The 18,722-nt window shown below is 48.6% G+C and overlaps 1 protein-coding gene across 1 annotated transcript; it reads left to right on the forward strand.

The window, feature by feature from the left end:
* Positions 1-7,825: 7,825 nt before the first annotated feature.
* On the forward strand, positions 7,826-15,513 carry Arl10 (ADP ribosylation factor like GTPase 10). The gene is made up of 4 exons (XM_051171604.1): positions 7,826-8,093; positions 8,556-8,754; positions 12,305-12,480; positions 14,859-15,513. Exons 1-4 carry the CDS (start codon positions 7,911-7,913, stop codon positions 15,030-15,032), a joined length of 732 nt encoding a protein of 243 aa, XP_051027561.1. The 5' UTR covers positions 7,826-7,910; the 3' UTR covers positions 15,033-15,513.
* The last annotated feature ends 3,209 nt before the right edge of the window (positions 15,514-18,722 follow it).

An 18,722-nucleotide genomic window follows, 5' to 3' on the forward strand; every position in this document is an offset into this window, starting at 1 on the left:
GTTGTTGGGCAGCCAGGTCAGAAGGCCAGCAGTTGTTGGAGACAGTAGGCCATATGGCCAGCGTTCAGCCATCTTGTCAGAGCCTACACCTTTAGGCTTCGATTTCTCCAGCAGTCTGTCATTTACCAGAAACCAGCTGACCCTGTCGGGGCTCGGCAGTTAGACACTTGTTGTGGTTTATTGTGGGAGACGGTCATTCTGAGACCCCCCAAGTTCATACTAAGAGCTACTCCTTTCTGGCTATAAGCTAGCTTTTCCAGTAAGACTACTGGTAAAATCAGATTAAAGGCCAGCTGCCTGTGAGCAGAAGTTCCGGGAACTTTTTCCTGACTAACCAGATCTTTTACAACTTCCCTTTCTCTCTGGAATTTCTCCTTCTTCTGTGATGATATCAGCTGTAAAGGCAGACACCTGCTGGAGCATTCCAGAGTTAGGTATCCATAGCAACCCTCGCTTATGCAAATACCCATGCTCGAGTGCCTATAAAAACTCTGTGAAATTTTTCAATAAACGGGGTTTGATCAGAGTCCAGACTTGCCCCCATTTCTTCGTGTCTTGTGTTCTCTTCTTCAAACAGATTGACTCTCCTCCCGAACTTTAGTCGAACCCTGGCAGGCCGGGCCGTGCAGTGGAGGACAGCTATTTGTAGGGGAAGCCAAATGCCTCTATAGGATATTTTTTTTTTTTTAATATTTATTATTATGTATACAGGCTCTGCCTACATGTACACTTGCAGGCCAGAAGAGGGCATCAGATCACATTATAGATGGTTGTGAGCCACCATGTGTGGTTGCTGGGAATTGAACTCAGGACCTCTGGAAAAGCAGTCAGTGCCCTTAACCTTTGAGCCATCTCTCCAGCCCTATAGGATATTTTTTAAATGGTCTTTTTCCCAGTGGTGAGAAGTCCTCTCCATCTATAGATCATACCATAAAGACGCCCAGTAGTAAAAACATACCAACTGATGGATTTTCATTTTCTCTATCCAAGAGCCTGGCTCAGATCAATCATTTCTGCTGTCTGGGCTGAGGTACCAGGCTTGGGCCCAAATCACTTCAGTTAAAGTAACTACTGCAGCTTCCGCATACCTGGTTTAACCTTTCATCTCATGAGAGTCATGATTGAGCACCTGTAGGTCGTCGCCAGACAAGAGGGTTAGGAGGATTGATGGCGGTGGGTTTCTCAAATCAGACTCGAGGGTAGGCCAGGGGTAGGGCGGGGTACTGGGTCACACAGTCATTAGACAGCCAGCATTCTGGTGCTCCTCACAGGAGGCCCTCAACTGTGCCATGGGTGCTGTGAGTATAAGATCCTGACCCAGGCCGGGCGTGGTGGCGCACACCTTTAATCCCAGCACTCGGGAGGCAGAGGCAGGCGGGTCTACAAAGTGAGTCCAGGATGGCCAAGGCTACACAAAGAAACCCTGTCTCGAAAAACAAAACAAAACAAAAAAGATCCTGACCCAGAGTCAACGTGTTTGCTTTCTTTCATTAAACTAGCAGTAGCTGCCACAGCTCTCAGACACGTACAGCCATCCTGCTGCCACAGAGTCCAGTCCAGATTAAGGGCTTAATGCCCCTTCCCCCTTATGCTGGGGCATAGAGGCCTTGCAGTTTCCACAAACTCTGGTGTCCAGAGGTAGCAGCACACAGCTGCACCTGTATCAGACTCACAAACCTGTCTCTTGGTCTTTAGAGTTGGGATCTGAGAAAAACAAAAAAACAAAAAAACAGCAGCAATCCTACTCTGAGACAGGCACCTTTTGCCTCCCTTCAGGTGGTGGCAGAGGTAGGCTGTTGGGGGATGGTAGTCTGATGTATTTTGATGCTAATTACAGCTTGCTATCTCTGTGACCCAACTTTTGCTTAATAAAAAGCCATCCCACCTGGGCAGGGGCAGAAAATAGGTGGGGCTAGGAGAGAGAGAAATTCTGGGGGGGTGGAGCGGGGGTGGGGGTGGGGCGGAGGTGGGAAGACTGCCAGGAGGAGAGAGACCTAAAGTAAAGAGAAAAAGGCCGCCATGGGTTAGCTGGAGGAAAAGCACATGGCCGACGACATGGATAAAAAATCCAACCCAGAAGCCGGGCGGTGGTGGCGCACGCCTTTAATCCCAGTACTCGGGAGGCAGAGGCAAGTGGATCTCTGAGTTCGAGGCCAGCCTGGTCTACAAAGCAAGTCCATGACAGCCAGGGCTGTTACACAGAGAAACCCTGTCTCGAAAAAACAAACAAACAAAAATCCTAGGGCAACACGGTCCAGGTATGTAACCTCCTAAGTCTATCTACTTGAAAGAAAGCAAACATGAGTTGACTCGAGCCGGGAGTGGTGGTGCACGCCTTTAATCCCAGCACTCGGGAGGCAGAGGCAGGCGGATCACTGTGAATTCGAGGCCAGCCTGGTCTACAAAGTGAGTATGAGTTGACTCACCTGCCAATGGAATGCGGAAGAGCACACCTTAGGTCCAAGCCAGTGAAAACCTGTTTCTCTGGAATAATCCGACTCATGAGAATCAGTTTCTTCACGGGCAGGGGAGGTGTATCCCATGGTGACTGACAGGGCACCAGGATTCCTGTCTTGTCAAGCCAGGCAATATGGACTGAAATTTCCCCCTTCTGATTCGGGACCATTGGGTATTACTCATCTGGACAAAGGTAGCTGAACTGGTTAGTGGAACAATTATAGTAGCTTGGACTTGGGCCAATCCTGGAAGGTTGGCTTCTTCTGACAGAGGGGGAGATACAAAACTTTTGCTTTGGCGTTTTCTAAGTCTAACTGCATCTCATCCACAGAGAAGGTGAAGGTAGCTTTCAGCTTAGGCAAAAGATCTTGTCCCAATGCGTCCTCTGTTGTTAACCCTTTAAGCTACCTCCAGCAACTGGAACCTTCTTATACTTTTACATTTTTCTATCTTTTTCCCCCTAATATCTGAGGCCAACTAGGTAACAAAGGAAATCTTTTTAGTATCTGGCTTTATGCTTTTAAAAAGGACCTAGTGAAAGTTGTTTGAAGTCTCCTTGGTCAGTGTTGGACAGAAGGGAAAATCGTATTGTCCAGGCTGTGTTCAGCCCAAGGACTGATTTTTTAAAAAAAATTTTCACAGAATGTTGAGTTTTACAGATCATTGGTTAAAAACACGACATAAATTATGAGAGAGGAAGGAGCGGAACTTCTTTTCCTTTGGGCTGAGCCCAGAACTTTCTCCCTTCCCTAGTGTTGCTCAGAGCAGGGCAGAAGGAATGCACACCTCGGGAACAGTGTCCCCCTCCCTGTGTGCATGCCACTTAGGTGGCAGGAGACCCTGGATGAGAGAGAGGTCTCTCCCCATCTCCACGTGGGGACCAACTCTGTCCTTGAGCAGGAGTCAAGCAACAAAACTGTGGGCCTTTGTCTGTAGGTGGAGGAGCTTCCAACATAGGTGAGCAGAACCCCTGGGGGCAGCAACCCGCCAGACCCCCACCCACCCACCTACAGCCAGAAATGTGTTAAAAGGCTAGTTTCTTGCAGGGACACTTGCAAAGCACAGGCCCTAAGCCAAAAGGTGTCAAAAGCGGGCTCTTTGAAGAAATACACATCAAAAGCTGCTCTGGAGACAAGCCCCGGGAAGTGTCCTGGTCCTGTGTCCTACAATTCAGATACCCTTGGTTTAAAAACCCAGAGGTCTGGGGCAGGGATAGGAGGGGCACACTCCCTGTTTCTCCCTCCATAGCTCCCTGTCTTTTGTCTTTTATCATTAAGCTTAGTGAATTAAAATCTAGCTCTCTGACTCTTGACTATTTTTTCTTTAACCAAGTGAGGTAGGTTACCTGGCCTTTTACAAGTTCGAGGTTCCCTTATCCCGCTGGAAGGGACACAGACTCCCACTCTCTCAGCCCCTGCACAGCCACCCTGCGCTCCCTCAAGCTGGGGGATCTGGCCAGAAAGCTTCCTCCCTGCCCAGGAGGCCTTCCTAGTGACTGGTTCTCAGGACAGAACCCTCCTCAGCTAGCCTCCAGAAGGCCTAAGAAAACTCTGTGTTGTTGTTTGTTTGTTTTTTTCTTTCTTTCTTTTTTTTTTTTTTTTTTTTTTTTTTTTTTTGTAGTTTTCAATAAACGGGGTTTGATCAGAGTCCAGACTTGCCCTCATTTCTTTGTGTCTCCTGTCCCCCCACTTGTCTGCCCCCTCCACAGGTACCCATTGAAGACCCAGCAGGCCGGGCCAGCAGTTAGCTTTGGGAGTGCCTTCAAAGGCATGTGTTGGATTGGCAGATATCAGCGTTTGTTAACAGGTTGCTATGGCAGCAATCTCTTGTGTTTTAGCTACTTTATCAGGTCCTTCTGGTCCTGGTAACAAAGTGGAATCCTGTTTGGAAGTCAGCTGTACAGGCAGTACTTTAAGTAAATCTAATAATTGATCTTTTTTACTTTATTCTGCTTCATAATGACCCCTGGAGTACATCTTCAGGGTCCTGGAATGATGTTTCTGTTTAAATAGCAGGCAAGCTGGCACACCCTTAATCCTGGCACCTGAGAAGTGAGATACCAGAAGAACTAAAAATGGATTTCAGGGTTACTGGGACAAAGGTTAAGAAATAGGCCTACAGGAGATAATCTGGCCAGCTGCAAAGAGCAGCCCCCACTAGAGATAACAATGCCTAGTGACTGACCCAAAGGGTCCCACCGGAGATAAGAGTTCATAAGAGACCCAGTTTTATGGCCACATTCCTTCCTGCCCACCAGAGACAGCTATACCTAACAACCGACCCATCCCATGACCCATCCCATCGGAGAGAACAAAAGAAGTTGAGCCACGGGTGGTCTTGAAGCCCTTTTCTGCTTAAAGGACATTGAGAGGGTAAAAGGACCAGAGATGAAGGCTGTGGCACGCTCTTGAAACCTAGCATTTGGGGGGATCCGGTGCGACCCAGCTCGGAGCTGAATTAAAGATTCTTCTTGTATTTTACAGCAGTTTCATGTGTTTTCTGGTTCTTTTGGGGAGGATCAATCTGGGCACAACAGAAGCAGAGGCAGGCAGAACTCTGTGAGTTCGAGGCCAGCCTGGTCTACAAAGCAAGTCCAGGACAGTCAAGGCTACACAGAGAAACCCTGTCTCAACCTCCCCCTACCAAAAGAGTCAAATGCTTTAACATCATTTATTAGAAAGAGGAAGAGGGGGCTAGAGTGATGGCTCAGGGTTGGAAGCACTGGCTGCTCTTCCAGGGCCCAGGAGCAATATCCAGTACAGCACCCACATGGCAGCTCACTGCAGAGAGAATATCATCTGCATTGTACTGAAGAATTGCCTATCAATTTAAAAAACCCATGGCCTATAGAAAAGGGCAGAATAGAAGCAGACAAAAAGGATTCTGAGATAGAACCTGTGCAGCCTTGGCCATCCTGGACTCACTTTGTAGACCAGGCTGGCCTCGAACTCACAGCGACCTGCTTGCCTCTGCCTCCTGAGTGCTGGGATTAAAGGCGTGCACCACCACACCCAGCTTCCCATAACATTTCTATAATTTTATTTATTTATTTATTTATTTTTTATTTTTTATTTTTGGTTTCTCGAGACAGGGTTTCCTCTGTGTAGCCTTGGCCATCATGGACTTACTTTGTACACCAGTCTGGCCTGGAACTCACAGCGATCCGCCTGCCTCTGCCTCCCGAGTGCTGGGATTAAAGGCGTGCGCCACCACGCCCGGCTCATTTCTATAATTTTAAAGAAACCAAAATTGCAAAGTTCTCACTACACATACATATAAAACAAAATTTAAAAATAAATGAGATGCTTTTTTTTTTTAAAGAAAGAGAAACTTTCAAAGTGGGAGGGGTTCCAAGAAAGGGTGTGGTTCAAGTGGCAAGGGGTAGGTGCTTTAAAATAGTTACAGAACAATGGGCTGGAGAGATGGCTCAGCAGTCAAGAACACTGTCTGCTCTTCCAGAGGTCTTGGGCTGGAGAGATGGCTCAGCAGTCAAGAACACTGTCTGCTCTTCCAGAGGTCCTGAGTTCAATTCCCAGCAACCACATGGTAGCTCACAACCATCTATAATGTGCTCTGATGCCCTCTTCTGGGCTGCAGGTGTACATGCAGGCAGAGCATTGTATTTGTAATAATTAATAAATATTTCTAAAAAAATGGTTACAGAACAAAGCTATAATAGGTAGGAGGAAAAAAGATAATTTGTCTTTTCCTAGTATACAAAATGATGATTTTCCCCTCAGCACCACAGCTCTCTCATAAAGTAGTGTAATTATCTAAAAGTCATCATTGAGCAAAGGGGCTTTGATCTGTGGGCCATTTTCTTTTTTGTTTTGTTGTTGTTGTTTGTTTGTCGAGACAGGGCCTCTCTGTGTTAGCCTTGGCTAACCTTTTCTGCCATACAGTAACAGTAAAGCAGTGGTTCTCAACCTGTGGGTCATAACCCCACTATTCATATTCATATTATGATTTATAACTGCAGAAAAATTAGTTATAAAGCAGCAAATAAAACAGTTTTATAGTTGGGAGAGTCAACGCAACATAAGGAACTATATAAACTATAAGGAACTCACAGGAGGGTTGAGAACCACTTCAGGTAAAACCTTTTATACTAGTCTATCTTCTTCTGTTAGTTTGATTTCGATTCTCAAATAAGCTACATGAACTGCTCCCCCACAACAGTGTTGCTATATAGATTTTTGTTTTGTTTTGTATAGGTGTTTTCCCTGCTTGTATGTCTGGGCACTATGAGCATGAATATGCATGGTGCTTGGAGAAGCCACATAAGGGTGTGGAATTCTCTAGAACTGGAGTTACAGACAGTTGTGAGCAACTATGTGGGTGTTAGGCATGGAATGTAGGTCCTCTGGAAGAGCAGCCAGTGCTCTAAACCCATGAGTCATCTCTCCAACCTCAAAAATATAAAATGATTTTTTAAAATTATTTATTTTTATTTTATGTGCCTTTGTGTATGTCTGTGTGAAAGTATCAGATCTTGAAGTTACAGAGAGTTGTGAGCTACCATGTGCTGGCTGGGAATTGAACCCGGGTGTGCTCTGGAAGAGCAGTTAGCGCTCTTAACTGCTGAGCCATCTCTCCAGCCCCATGTTTTAAAATAAGAAACAGGATGTCAAGATAGCTGCATAGATACATAGCCAAAAGTAAAAGGGACCCAAGAAAGACAGAGTCTGGGACACAGAGAAACTGGCACTATAAGGTGTGTGTTGTATGTGGGACACTTTATAAAGGGTCAGGCATAGCTGGACACTGGGAGTCAAGGGCTCGCTCCCATTATCCCGCAGCCACTGCGAAGGCCCAAAGGACTGCTGTAACTTGGAGATCATTTTTCCTGTTCCTCCTCTTTCTGATGCGGTACCTGGAAGTCCTGCAATCTCTGGGAATTGCGGACAAGGTGATATTTCTAAACTTTACTGGCCCCACATTCATCACCGTGCACAGCACCACAAGAAGCCTTGGCCTCCAGGAGGCAGCCAAAGAAGGTTTAGAAGCTGCTTCCAATAGGGAACTTGTAGTTCTTTCTGCCATCCCATTGGCGTATGATTCCATACAAATAGTTGGTCCTGAGAGATACCCAGGTGACATAGACTGGGTTTGAATGTAAAATTAGACTACAGTGCTACGTTGGGCAACCTCCCAAGTCTCAATGTTTCCTACTCTGAAGTGCTGGGCCGGGGGTGGGGTGGGTGGGAAGGGGGATTCGGGGAGCTCCACAGACCCTCAGAGGTTCACGCCTACTACACCGGCCAGAACCCGCGCCCCTCCTGGAAGGTCCGCCCCACCCGAGCCCCCTATCCCTGTGCACCATAGCAGGCAGCGAACGGTGCATTGTGGGGCTTGTAGTGTGGCGGGGTCCGGCGGGTGGGCGCGGCCACAGCACCATCTTCCGCAGCAGGCTGGTCGTTCTTGCACCCGCCCCAGCGACGCTCCCAAACCAAATGGCGCCGCGGCCACTGGGCCCACTGGTGCTGGCTCTGGGTGGCGCCGCGGCCGTGCTAGGCTCGGTGCTCTTTATCCTCTGGAAAACTTACTTCGGCAGCGGCCGGGAGCGGCGGTGGGACCGGGGCGAGGCCTGGTGGGGCGCTGAAACCCCCCGCCTCCCTCAGTGGGACGAGTGGGAGGTGAGTGCTGCGAGGCTCGAGCGCGTGGGGTGCACGCTGGACAGGGCAGCTGGGTTCTGTAACCCAGAGGGTGCGGCGGTAGCCAGCCTGGCACCTGCGCGGTGGCGCCGCCCCGGGGGATGCCGGGTAGAACCTTCAGCCCGATTGCGGCTAAACCCTGAGATTTGGGGACTGTCTTGGGCTTACAGTCGGTGGAAACCAAGGATTTGCGATAGAGGAGAATGTGCCCGGAATCGCTGGGAATCAGGGAAATGAGATTTTTTTTTTTTTTTTTTTTTTTTTTTTTTTTTTTTTAGTTTAGAACTCGAAAAGCAGCCCCTGCCCCTGTTATTCCAGACTACTGCCTCCTGCTCTGGGACGCGTGGAGGGCATGCTTGGGCACCGCCGTGCATTGTGTTGTCCCTAGGGAAGGAAGGGTCAAAAGCGGGGTTGGAGACTGCAGCTTTGATCTGTCTTCCGCAGCCGGGGGATGAGGAAGATGAGCCGGCCTTGGAGGAGCTGGAGCAACGCGAAGTGCTGGTGCTGGGGTTGGATGGCTCTGGGAAAAGCACCTTCCTGCGCATGCTTTCAGGGAAGCCACCGCTGGAAGGTCACGTCCCCACTTGGGGCTTCAACTCCGTGCGGCTGCCCACCAAGAATTTCGAGGTGGACCTGTTAGAGAGTGAGCAAGAAACCCCCTTCTCCCCAGCATCACTGCTGGCCCCGCCCTAGATTCTTTGGAGGAATCCACGAAATGCGTTTCTAAGCAGGAAATTTCCCCCTTTATGAAATCCTTCCTGCTTCTCTTCAGGGCTCAAGATATAGAACACTGTGGCACTTCGGGTTCTTCCTTATCCAGTGTTTCCAAATGGCGCCCCCACCCTTCATGGCTTGTGCCTTCCTTAAACTGACAGACTAACAGCTAAGGGTTTGTATGTACCGCCGCCCCCCCCCCCCCATAACTCCCTGAAACTACCATCAGCTAATCTGCCGAGTAGATACTTGTAGAAACAAGTTCCCAACGAGTTAAATCATAAAAGGTTCCCCAGCTTTCCAGTGTTGTAACACAACAGGCTCCCCTAGGCCCTTTTGAAGGGTGCTTGCTGGCTTATCCGTTCTTTGTACACATGAAATGCTTGATAAGCTACTACCACTCGTTTAAACTGTAGTTTCTTTTCTTCCATTATTTAGGGTTTTGTTGTGTGTTTGAGATTGTTTCATGGTATTGAGGCTGGTCTTGAACTCTTGAACTTTTGTCTCTCCACTATCTGAGTGTTGGAGTTACAGGTACACACTGCCACTAGTTTTCAACTGTAGTTTTGAGAATAACCTTCTTTGAAGCTTTCCTGGCTGCTCCCTGTATCTGGTCCCCCTTCAGCTGCAGGATTGGTGACATCACCCACTGTTCCTGATGAGGCCAGGCACACCCTGGTCACAGACTGATGTTATTCATTTCTGGCCCAAAGGGTCAGTCCTTCAACAGGCGTTTGAGAGGGCATATTGAGTGAGTAACCAGAGAGGGGACAGAGTAGGCCTATCCTCGGTCCTAAATGTCTTGGGGCTTAGGAAGGGGGCGACAGAATATGCAGAAGGAAGCAGTTCTTGGTCACCGAAGTCTAGCCACAGTCTCTTGTGGAGTCACAGGGCTAAAACCATCAAGACTGATGTGTTTAAGTGCTAGGCCATGGGCTTAAGGTCTGAGAGCTTAACTCTTGGCCTGAGTGGGCTTCATTCTTCTGGTCTTAGGCCTTTGTGATCTGGCCACGCCTGGTCACTCCTTTTCTTCCTGATTGTGACAAACAGTAATGTTTACTTAGGACTTTGGACTCGCATCAAGTTTTCTCTCTCTCTCTCTTTTTTTTTTTTTTTTTTTTTTGGTTTTTGGAGATAGGGTTTCTTTGGCTGTCCTGGACTCGCTTTGTAGCCCAGTCTGGCCTCGAACTCAAGAGATCCACCTGCCTCTGCCTTCCAAGTGCTGGGATTAAAGGTGTGCGCCACCACCGCCTGGCTGTTCTCTGTCTCTTATGACAAGGACATGAGTACAGTGACAGTACTGTTTGACAGAAATAGTATTCATTTTCCCACCCATGTGAGGTGTTTTCATGTGCCTGTGTGCTCACCGGTGACAATCCAGTATTGTGGGCTTTGGGGAGGCTGAGGTTTAATAATAAAGACACAGGGACATCTATATAGTGTGAGGCTGATGGCCTGTTTGCTGGGGAAGTCTCTCAGGTAGGCCATCTAACTTACCTTCTCCGCCACTGCCCCTCTCCACGCGGCTTTCTGTGTGCTCTACCTCCCTGCTAGTTCCCTGCTGCTTCTCTTCCCACATCTCTGCTTCCCTCCCTTCTCTTGGTCCTTCTGCCCCAGCTCCAGCCCTCAGCTCTTTTATTATGCAAAAGCTGCACTCCTCACTCATCCAGCTGGCACTGGGGACTAGGTGGCCTTCACCAGGCAGCTTGCGGCTTCTTTTTTGAGCAGGTGAGGAAGCAACAAACATTTTCATATCCTGCTAGCCTGGTGCGGCTGGCACAAGAAGTAACAATTGAGAATATAGGAACTCATTTTCACAGTCAGCTGAGACAATATGTGTGGGTCATCCAAACAGTCCAGGTACAGTGGATCCACTCATCTGGGATTCAAACCCAGATTGCTGTCAGGCATAGTGGGTCACACCTATAATCCCAGCACTCAGGAGGCTATGGCAGGAAAATTGCCACAAATTTGAGTCCATCCTGGTCTTTTTTTTTTTTTGGTTTTTCGAGACAGGGTTTCTCTATGTAGCCTTGGCTGTCCTGGACTCGCTTTGTAGACCAGGCTGGCCTCGAACTCACAGCGATCCACCTGCCTCTGCCTCCCGAGTGCTGGGATTAAAGGTGTGCGCCACCACCGCCCGGCTCCATCCTGGTCTTTATAGTGAGACTCAGCCTCAAAAAACTAAACAACAAAAAAATCCCAAATTTCCAGTTAAGTCCCAGAGGTTTCCTCCTCCACAATCCCTTCTGGCCTGGGGTCCAACTGAGAATGCACTCTTTGGCAAAACTGCTAAGGGGGCAAATTCATTACTGGTGACACTTTAACTCACCCATGGAATCTGTGTTGTGTTAGCTGTGGACTTGGATAGACTGTCTTTCTCTTACACCCTCTGTTATTGCTGCCTGGTTCCAGCCACTTTAGTCTTTCCCATCAATACTACAATTGCTTCCTTACAGATCTTCCTGCAGTGTATTTTCAGAAACACATTCTGGACCATTAAGGGCTAGCTTCTGTCTTTTCTCCTCACTCTCTGGAGGTGTCTTGCCCACTATCTTTCTCTTATGCACAGAGCTCATTTCTTTGCTCTGCCTGAGATGCTTTTGTTTGCTCCATGGTTCGCTCCTCCTCATCCTCTACTCAGCTCACACCCAGCCTCCTTGAAGAGACATTTCCAGACGACCACCCACAGCCCTCCAGCCACCTTCGCTTGTTCTGATTCCTGGCTTTCTAGAGTATGTCTTATCTGGTTGCCTGGTCTGTTCTGGTTGGGGAGGGAATGAGTTCCTTAAAAGCCTGACTCCAGCCTGCTCATTTCCATATCCCCAGCACCCAGATCAGTGCTTGGCACCTGGTAAGCACTCAGTAAAGACTTGATGAGTGCCTGCTGTGTGCCAAGGCATTGTGCTGAGGCTTTGGGGGGATTTAGAGTGGAGCTAATAGAAGCAGAGCAGAATGGGGTTCGGGGGAAACTGAGCAGAGGAGCAAAGAGGAACGGAAAAGCAGACACTATGTGGGGTAACCCTGTTCAGTATGAGTCCCTACAGTGTTTCCAGGAGAAAGGGATGACAAGCTTGAATGGGGACTGAGTTGAGAAAAGCAGCACACTGCAAAGCAAGGGATTCTGGCTTGCTAGGCATCGGGCCCCCAGCTTCTGACCAGGGGCTAGGAACTGGTAAGGGACAAGGCAGCCTAAGACAGACAGCTGATGACTACCATTTGTAGAGCATAGTGTGCCAGTCCTGTGAAGGGAACGTCACAGATGGTACATCTAGGGCGTGCTGACACCTCTTCACTCAGTAAGAGACTGGCACACAAAGATGGTGGCCTCTCTTAAGAGATCTAACTGGCTCTGGACTATGGCACTTCTTTTGTCCCTGACTAATGAAAACTTAGGAGCTGGAAGTGGGTTGGGGCCATGGTCAGAGCCATGCTACAGGGAGCATTGGGCTCTGAGCTGGCCCTTGGCTTCTCCTCAGTTGGTGGCAGCCAGAACCTGCGCTTCTATTGGAAGGAGTTTGTGAATGAAGTGGATGTGCTGGTGTTCATGGTGGACTCGACCGATCGGCTAAGGTTGCCCTGGGCTCGGCAGGAGCTGCAGAGACTGCTGGACAAGGACCCTGATCTGCCTGTTGTTGTAGTGGCCAACAAGCAGGTGAGAACTCGGGGATGTGAGCTGAGGCCTAGGCACGGCAAGGGGGTGCATAGAAGGATTGGAGCCTGAGCTCTGTCTAAGATACTATCCCCACCTCTTCTGCCTCTCATCTTTCCCATTCTAACCTATCTTTTCTCTTTGTCTCTCTGTCTTCTGTTACCCTGGAGAGATACAAGAAACAGTTATTAAGTATTGTATGTCAGGTGTAGTTTTAACTATTTTCTTTTCCTGTATTCCCGAGACACCTGTCTTGAGCACTTAGATAGCTGTACCATGCAACCTAGGCTGACCTGGAACTCATAATTCTGCCCCTCCTGAGTGCTGGGATTGTAGTTGTGCACTGCCACACCTGTCCTGAATGGCGTTTTTTATTGGTCTAATCCAAGGTATAGAACACTGCTTCTGCTTTACACGTGGGAACTCTACAGGGGCGGAGCTGGAATGCCTGCTTCTAGGACCATCCTGCCCCTGCACTAAGAAGTTGGGTACATTAGCAATAATTATATGAGCACTCAGTATTTGGGCACATTGTGAATACCAAATAGCCATCACCCCACTGCAGTCCTGCCACACCCTATGGCAGGCTCTGTTGTCGCAATGCCTGAAGTTACTACTGGAGCAAAGGCTGATTTGAGAATTCAGGTCTTCCCCAGAGTTGGTGTTGTTGGACCAAACTGGAACTCTGGTAGCGTCACTTATGTAGTGTGCATGAGACCTGGAGGTCACTATACCCTCCTTGGATCTAGAGGGCTTTCTTTGGCCCAGAAGCCCCCAGGATCACAGAAGGCATTTTATGCACCATCAACTCCAGGGCAAACACCACTGTATAGCGTTCTGTTTTCCTTGGGGCTTGTGCCCACATTTCTAACTTGTCTCTTTGATCTCAGATTTGTCCTGCCTATCAAGAGACACTTCATAATTATAAATATGGCTATCACATGGCAGTGGGGTGCACACCTTTAATCCCAGCACTTGGGAGGCAGTGGCAGGCTGATCTCTTTGAGTGTAGGGTGAGCTTAGTCTACAGAGTGAGTTCCAGACAGCCAAGGTTTTACACACACACACACACACACACACACACACACACACACACACACACACACACACACACGGCTACCATATGTCCTGGCCCACCTGGGACAATCCCCATTTATGCCTGTTCTGGTCTAACTTGTTTGTTTGGGACATGGGGTCTTGATACAGATATGTAGACCAGCCTGGTCTTAAGATTTGACAATCTACCAGCCTCTTGTCTCCCAAGTGCTAGGATTAAAGGCTTGTGCCACCAAGCCCAGCCCTCATGCCACTAGTAATGGTATTTTCTTGGAGCTTTAGAACTACCCAGGACAATGAATTTAAAAATGACTTTATAGCATTTTGAGCCAGCAAGAGTTAACTTACTATTCTGTTACTGTGAAGATACCATGACCAAGGCAACTAACAGAAGAGTGTATTGGTGGCTTGCTTACAGTTTCACTTTTGAAATCTTGAAGACCACCCTTACACTTCCCCCAACAAAGCCACACTTCCTAACACCTCAAATAGTTCTACTAACCTTGGACCAAGCATTCCGATATATGAGCGTATGGTGGCCATTTTCTTTTCTTTTCTTTCTTTTTTTTTTTTTTTTGTTTTGTTTTTGGTTTTTCGAGACAGGGTTTCTCTGTGTAGCCTTGGCCATCCTGGACTCACTTTGTAGACCAGGCTGGCCTCGAACTCACACCAATCCGCCTGCCTCTGCCTCCCTAGTGCTGGGATTAAAGGCGCGCGCCACCACGCCCGGCTCATGGTGGCCATTTTCATTCACACCACACAGGAGTCAACAGGTGAGGTCCTATCATGGAGGACCTGCTCCAAGAATCTTGAAGCAATGATGAAATGCAAAAGTATCATTGCCAGCTAGTGTCCAGTAGCCTTTTCCCGTCCCCACCCAAGCTAGATTGTCCAGAAGTTACCCCACTATATGCTCTTACATTATATAAGACATGGGTTGGGGTTCCAAAAGTTTAAACCTTTGGTCATCAACATGAACTTGGAACCTAGCTCTGTCATTTGTCACTGTGGAGTGAAATGACTTACCAAGCCAGCCTCCTCATCAGTTAAGTGGACTGTGAGAGTCAGACTTGGCAGGTAGGTGTCTTAATAGTAAGGGCTCCTTCTTTAGACACTGGTAGGTAGCTCCATAAAAAGAGTGCCATAAAGGAGAGTCAGGATGAAGGAGGGCACTGAGCCTAATCATGGGATCTACAGGCACCTCCTGGGATTTCAGGTCCTGCTTTTTCCTGGAGTAGCTGAACATTTCTGTCATGGACGGCAAGGGTGGCATCACACTAGGAGCATTGTCTGACAGCCACGCTGCTGGCTTGTGTTCACTGCAGGACCTGAGTGGGGCCATGAGTATGGTGGAGCTGCAGCAGGAGCTGGGCCTGCTTGCCAGTGACAACCAGAGGGAGGTTTTCCTCTTGGCAGCCAGCATTGCCCCTGCAGGATCTGGCTTCGAGGAACCTGGCACTGTGCGCATCTGGAAACTGCTCTTGGAGCTTCTCTCCTAAACTGGAGCCACCTGCTTGCTGCCCAGCCTTGGAGACCACAGTCCCGCTGCCTCCTGCATCTTCACTGCCAGCCTAGGCCTTGGGCAGGAGCACTGTAGCAGCACTTCCTCTCTCCCCTCAAGAGTGAGGCCAAACCGTGCAGAAGGTGAACATGGGCCTGCCGCAGGGCGCTGACTGCAGCTCTAGCTTCCCTTGCTTTCCTGCACAGTCTGATGCCCCGCAGGCTCACTGGTCCTTCCCTGCAGGGCCCTCCCACAGGTTGAAGAACCAGTGTGGATATCACAGGTACTCCTGAGCCTTTGGGTTTCCCACCTCACTGTCCACTCCTGGTGACATCATACACCTGCTGTGTGGGAAGGTTCTGGGTGGAGCACGTCATGTCTTTGCTCCCAGGCCTTCATTATCCTCCAGCCCCTACTCTCTCTGTGGCCTTGTGTTTCTGCCCCTCTGGCCCCGGAGCCATCATTTCAAAGGCAGGGGATATCCATGTTTTCTCAAAGCCAGCTCTGGCAATGCCAAATGAGGATCAACCTCTAGACATTAGCTAAGAATTTTCTGAACACCTCCCTGCGGTTAAGGCCTGGCCTGCCCACCTTTATTGACTACAAAGTGCAGTGCACCAAACAGGGGGGTAGAATAGCTTCCTCCAGGTCTGGAGACAGCCTGCTCTTTTGTACTAATTGTGCCAATGCCCATGTTTACATAAACCTAGAGGGAGCCTGCGTCCTGGACAAGACTGGAGGGTTAACCTCAGAATGGCATTTTATTTATTTATGTATTTATCAAATGAATAGGCCAAAGTTCTAAGTTCTGTTTCTAGGTGCTGTAATGAAAACCCTAGGAGACTGTCATAGAAAATGTGAACTTTGAGCACTGCCTGGAATCATGGCATGAGGTAACCTATGGGTGTCAATGGAGACAGAACTATAGCTTTCCCTTCCCCCAGCCTGGCCTTGAAACCATAACTGGAGACAAGTACTTCAGAATCTAGTACACAGATGCTACCATATGGTCCAGAACACAAGACAGGACTACTAGAAGAGCCATCAGAGCGGCCCTGGGCATGTCACCAAGCCTCTGGGGCCATTTACTTGCCAGCCAAAGCAGAGACTGAAATTTTGTGTTCTCTGCAGTGATTATTCCCTGACCAGTGATCAACCAGTGCAAAGCTGGTCTTTGTGTTGACACTGGTGCAGACAAAGGAGCCTGTGGGCTCCCAGGGGCTACTGTCTGACTGTTTTTCTCAGAGGCTATGTCCCATGCTTTTTCTTTTTCTTTTTAAAGACAGGGTGCCTCTTTGTAGCCCAGGCTAGCCTTGAACTCATGGCAGTCCTCCTTCCTCAACCTCCCATGTGCTGGGATTGTAGTGCCATCATGCCTGGCTTTCAGTTTGCTTTTGGAAAATAGACTGTGTGCTGTGCTTGCCAGATGTCCAACTTGCAACCCAGGAAGTGGAAAGCTTCCGAGTTGAAGTGAGCACAATCATCAGAAGAGAGGCCTACTTAATGTGCCCTGGACTCCAGCCCATGAGAATGGAATTACAACAAGACAAATCATTCTGTTTAGAAGTGGATTTTGTATTAAACATTTAAGAAATGACTTGGATTTTAGAGTATTTGAAATTTTGTTGGCAACTTTTCATCTTGTTGGCGGGAAGGTGAGAAACCTTGTTTGTTCTGAGGATCCCACCTTACTGTCCAGTGCTCAAAGCTTACCTTGGAATCAGACTTGCTGAGAGGGACTCTTTTTCCTAATTTAAAGTCCCTTGTCTAATGAGTATCATCATGTACAACTATCATATTTCCCAAGGTGGGGGGGAGGGGTGAACTTAAAAATAAAAGAATTTCACTGTGTTTGCTGAACTAACTTTATCTGAAGCCAGGCTTAGTGGTCTGTCGCCCCAGCTACTTAGGAGACAGTTATGGTCTGCCTGTTTACAGAGTGAGTTCATGGACAGCCTGGACAATTAGGTGAGACCTTGACACAAAAATAAAAGCCAGACAGCCCCTTGGCATTGGCCATGCAAGCCTGATGGTAGCCTGAGTTTGATCCCCAGGGTCCATGTAAAGGAGGATGGAGAGAATTGACGCCTCAGAAGCAGATCTGGGATGTAGTTCACAGTGCAGAATGCTCGCCCAGTGTGTACTAGAGGAAAAAACCAAAACAGCCACTCTCTGGCCATTGTATACTCAGACTAGTTGGGGAAGAACTGCTAAGAGAAGCCAGCTGCGGGCTGGCATGCACCTACTGCCACAGGTCCAGACCTCAAGCCAGATTCAGGTCTGAGCAGATACTTTACCTCTGGGTGCTATGAAAAGGGGCTCTCCTTCCCTCACTGCTGTATCTGGAAGATGACTATTGAGACCAGGAGTGGAATTCCTCAGTGTGGAAATGGTCTGTCTACCCCATGAACCCAGGAGCACAGGGCCACCAAGGACACCTGTGTGAACTGTGTCACTAGCTTTCTTTCTGAGGTACACTATAAATGCTAAATGCTATGTTCAGTGAATCCTCATCCTGATGCGTGTGTTGAGTGCTTATAGTTCCAGTCCAGGAAACTCTGGAAAGTTGACAGTTCTTAGACAGACCGTGACACAGAGCCTTCTAACCCTTGAGAGGGGATCTAGGTGATAGGGACAGAGTGAGCAGTCAGAAACTAGCTCAACTGTCTTCTGTCAGCTGGGCATAATGGGCACGCCTTTAAACACTCAAGCAGGTGGATCCAAGCTGGAGGCCAGCCTGGTCTACAACAGTGTTTCAAAACTGCCTCTATGCTCAGGCCTAGGAGAGCACACACAGGACATTCTGGAAGCATGTCTCATGCATGTGCCTTGGGCCAGATGCTAGAGTCCCAGCCACCAGGCAAAATGAAAGGCATCACGGGTGAGAGTGCAGCTCAGTCAAGAATGCTTGCATAGTGGCTTTACCTCCAGCAACTGTGAAACCAGGCAACCCTGGCCATGACAGGTGAAAGAGCACAGGAAGTTGATGTGCCTTGGGAGCAGGAAGGCAGAACAGATGGCTTCTGGAAGTTGTTATCCGAACTTTATAAACAAGTTAAAGGGACCTTCTAGTCATTGACACAAATTTGTATTCTGTAGAGGGCAGCAGATATAAAGCAAATGACAGGAGCTCTTGTACACACTGGATCCTAAGGACTGTTCTATGTACTTCACGCGTGTAGGACCCTCTAAGCCACCTAATACAATGGAAGGATGGGCCCGCTACCTTCAGAACACACTTGATGCCATACCCCATGGCCACTTTGGACACTTCTGACCTTTCTCCTTCCCTATAATAAAGATATAAGTACATCTTACCAAATGTCATAGGCAAAGTATAAAATGCTTTTTAAGAGTGCTGAAGAAAAGAGCAATCCTTGCAACTAGACAGGCAAACCCAGTGGGTGGCACCCAGTTGTGTAGTACCTAGCAGGCTGACAGTCCAACCCTAGCAGGCTGGGTCCCTGATGTTTGATTCAAGCTATGGCCAACAAAACCAATCAAAAGAGAGCAAACAAGACCCAGCTCCTTACTCTTCTACAGGCAGCCCAGGCCTCTTGGCAAGTGTCTGGAGGAAACCAATGATGGGAGTATCCAAGAGGAAGAATGTGGGGCCTACAAAAGCCCCCAACTGCAGTACTTGCTGCAGAGGTGGATGATCCATCTGCACTAATAAGGTTAGCTTTCC

This window comes from Acomys russatus, chromosome 3 (genome assembly GCF_903995435.1).
Source record: "Acomys russatus chromosome 3, mAcoRus1.1, whole genome shotgun sequence".
Taxonomy (NCBI): Eukaryota; Metazoa; Chordata; class Mammalia; order Rodentia; family Muridae; genus Acomys; species Acomys russatus.

Coding starts and splice junctions, on each gene's coding strand:
- Arl10 (XM_051171604.1), top strand. CDS start 7,911: ATGGCGCCGCGGCCACTGGGCCCACTGGTGCTGGCTCTGGGTGGCGCC. Junction 8,755..12,304: donor CGAGGTGGACCTGTTAGAGA/GTGAGCAAGAAA, acceptor GCTTCTCCTCAG/TTGGTGGCAGCCAGAACCTG. Junction 12,481..14,858: donor TTGTAGTGGCCAACAAGCAG/GTGAGAACTCGG, acceptor TGTTCACTGCAG/GACCTGAGTGGGGCCATGAG.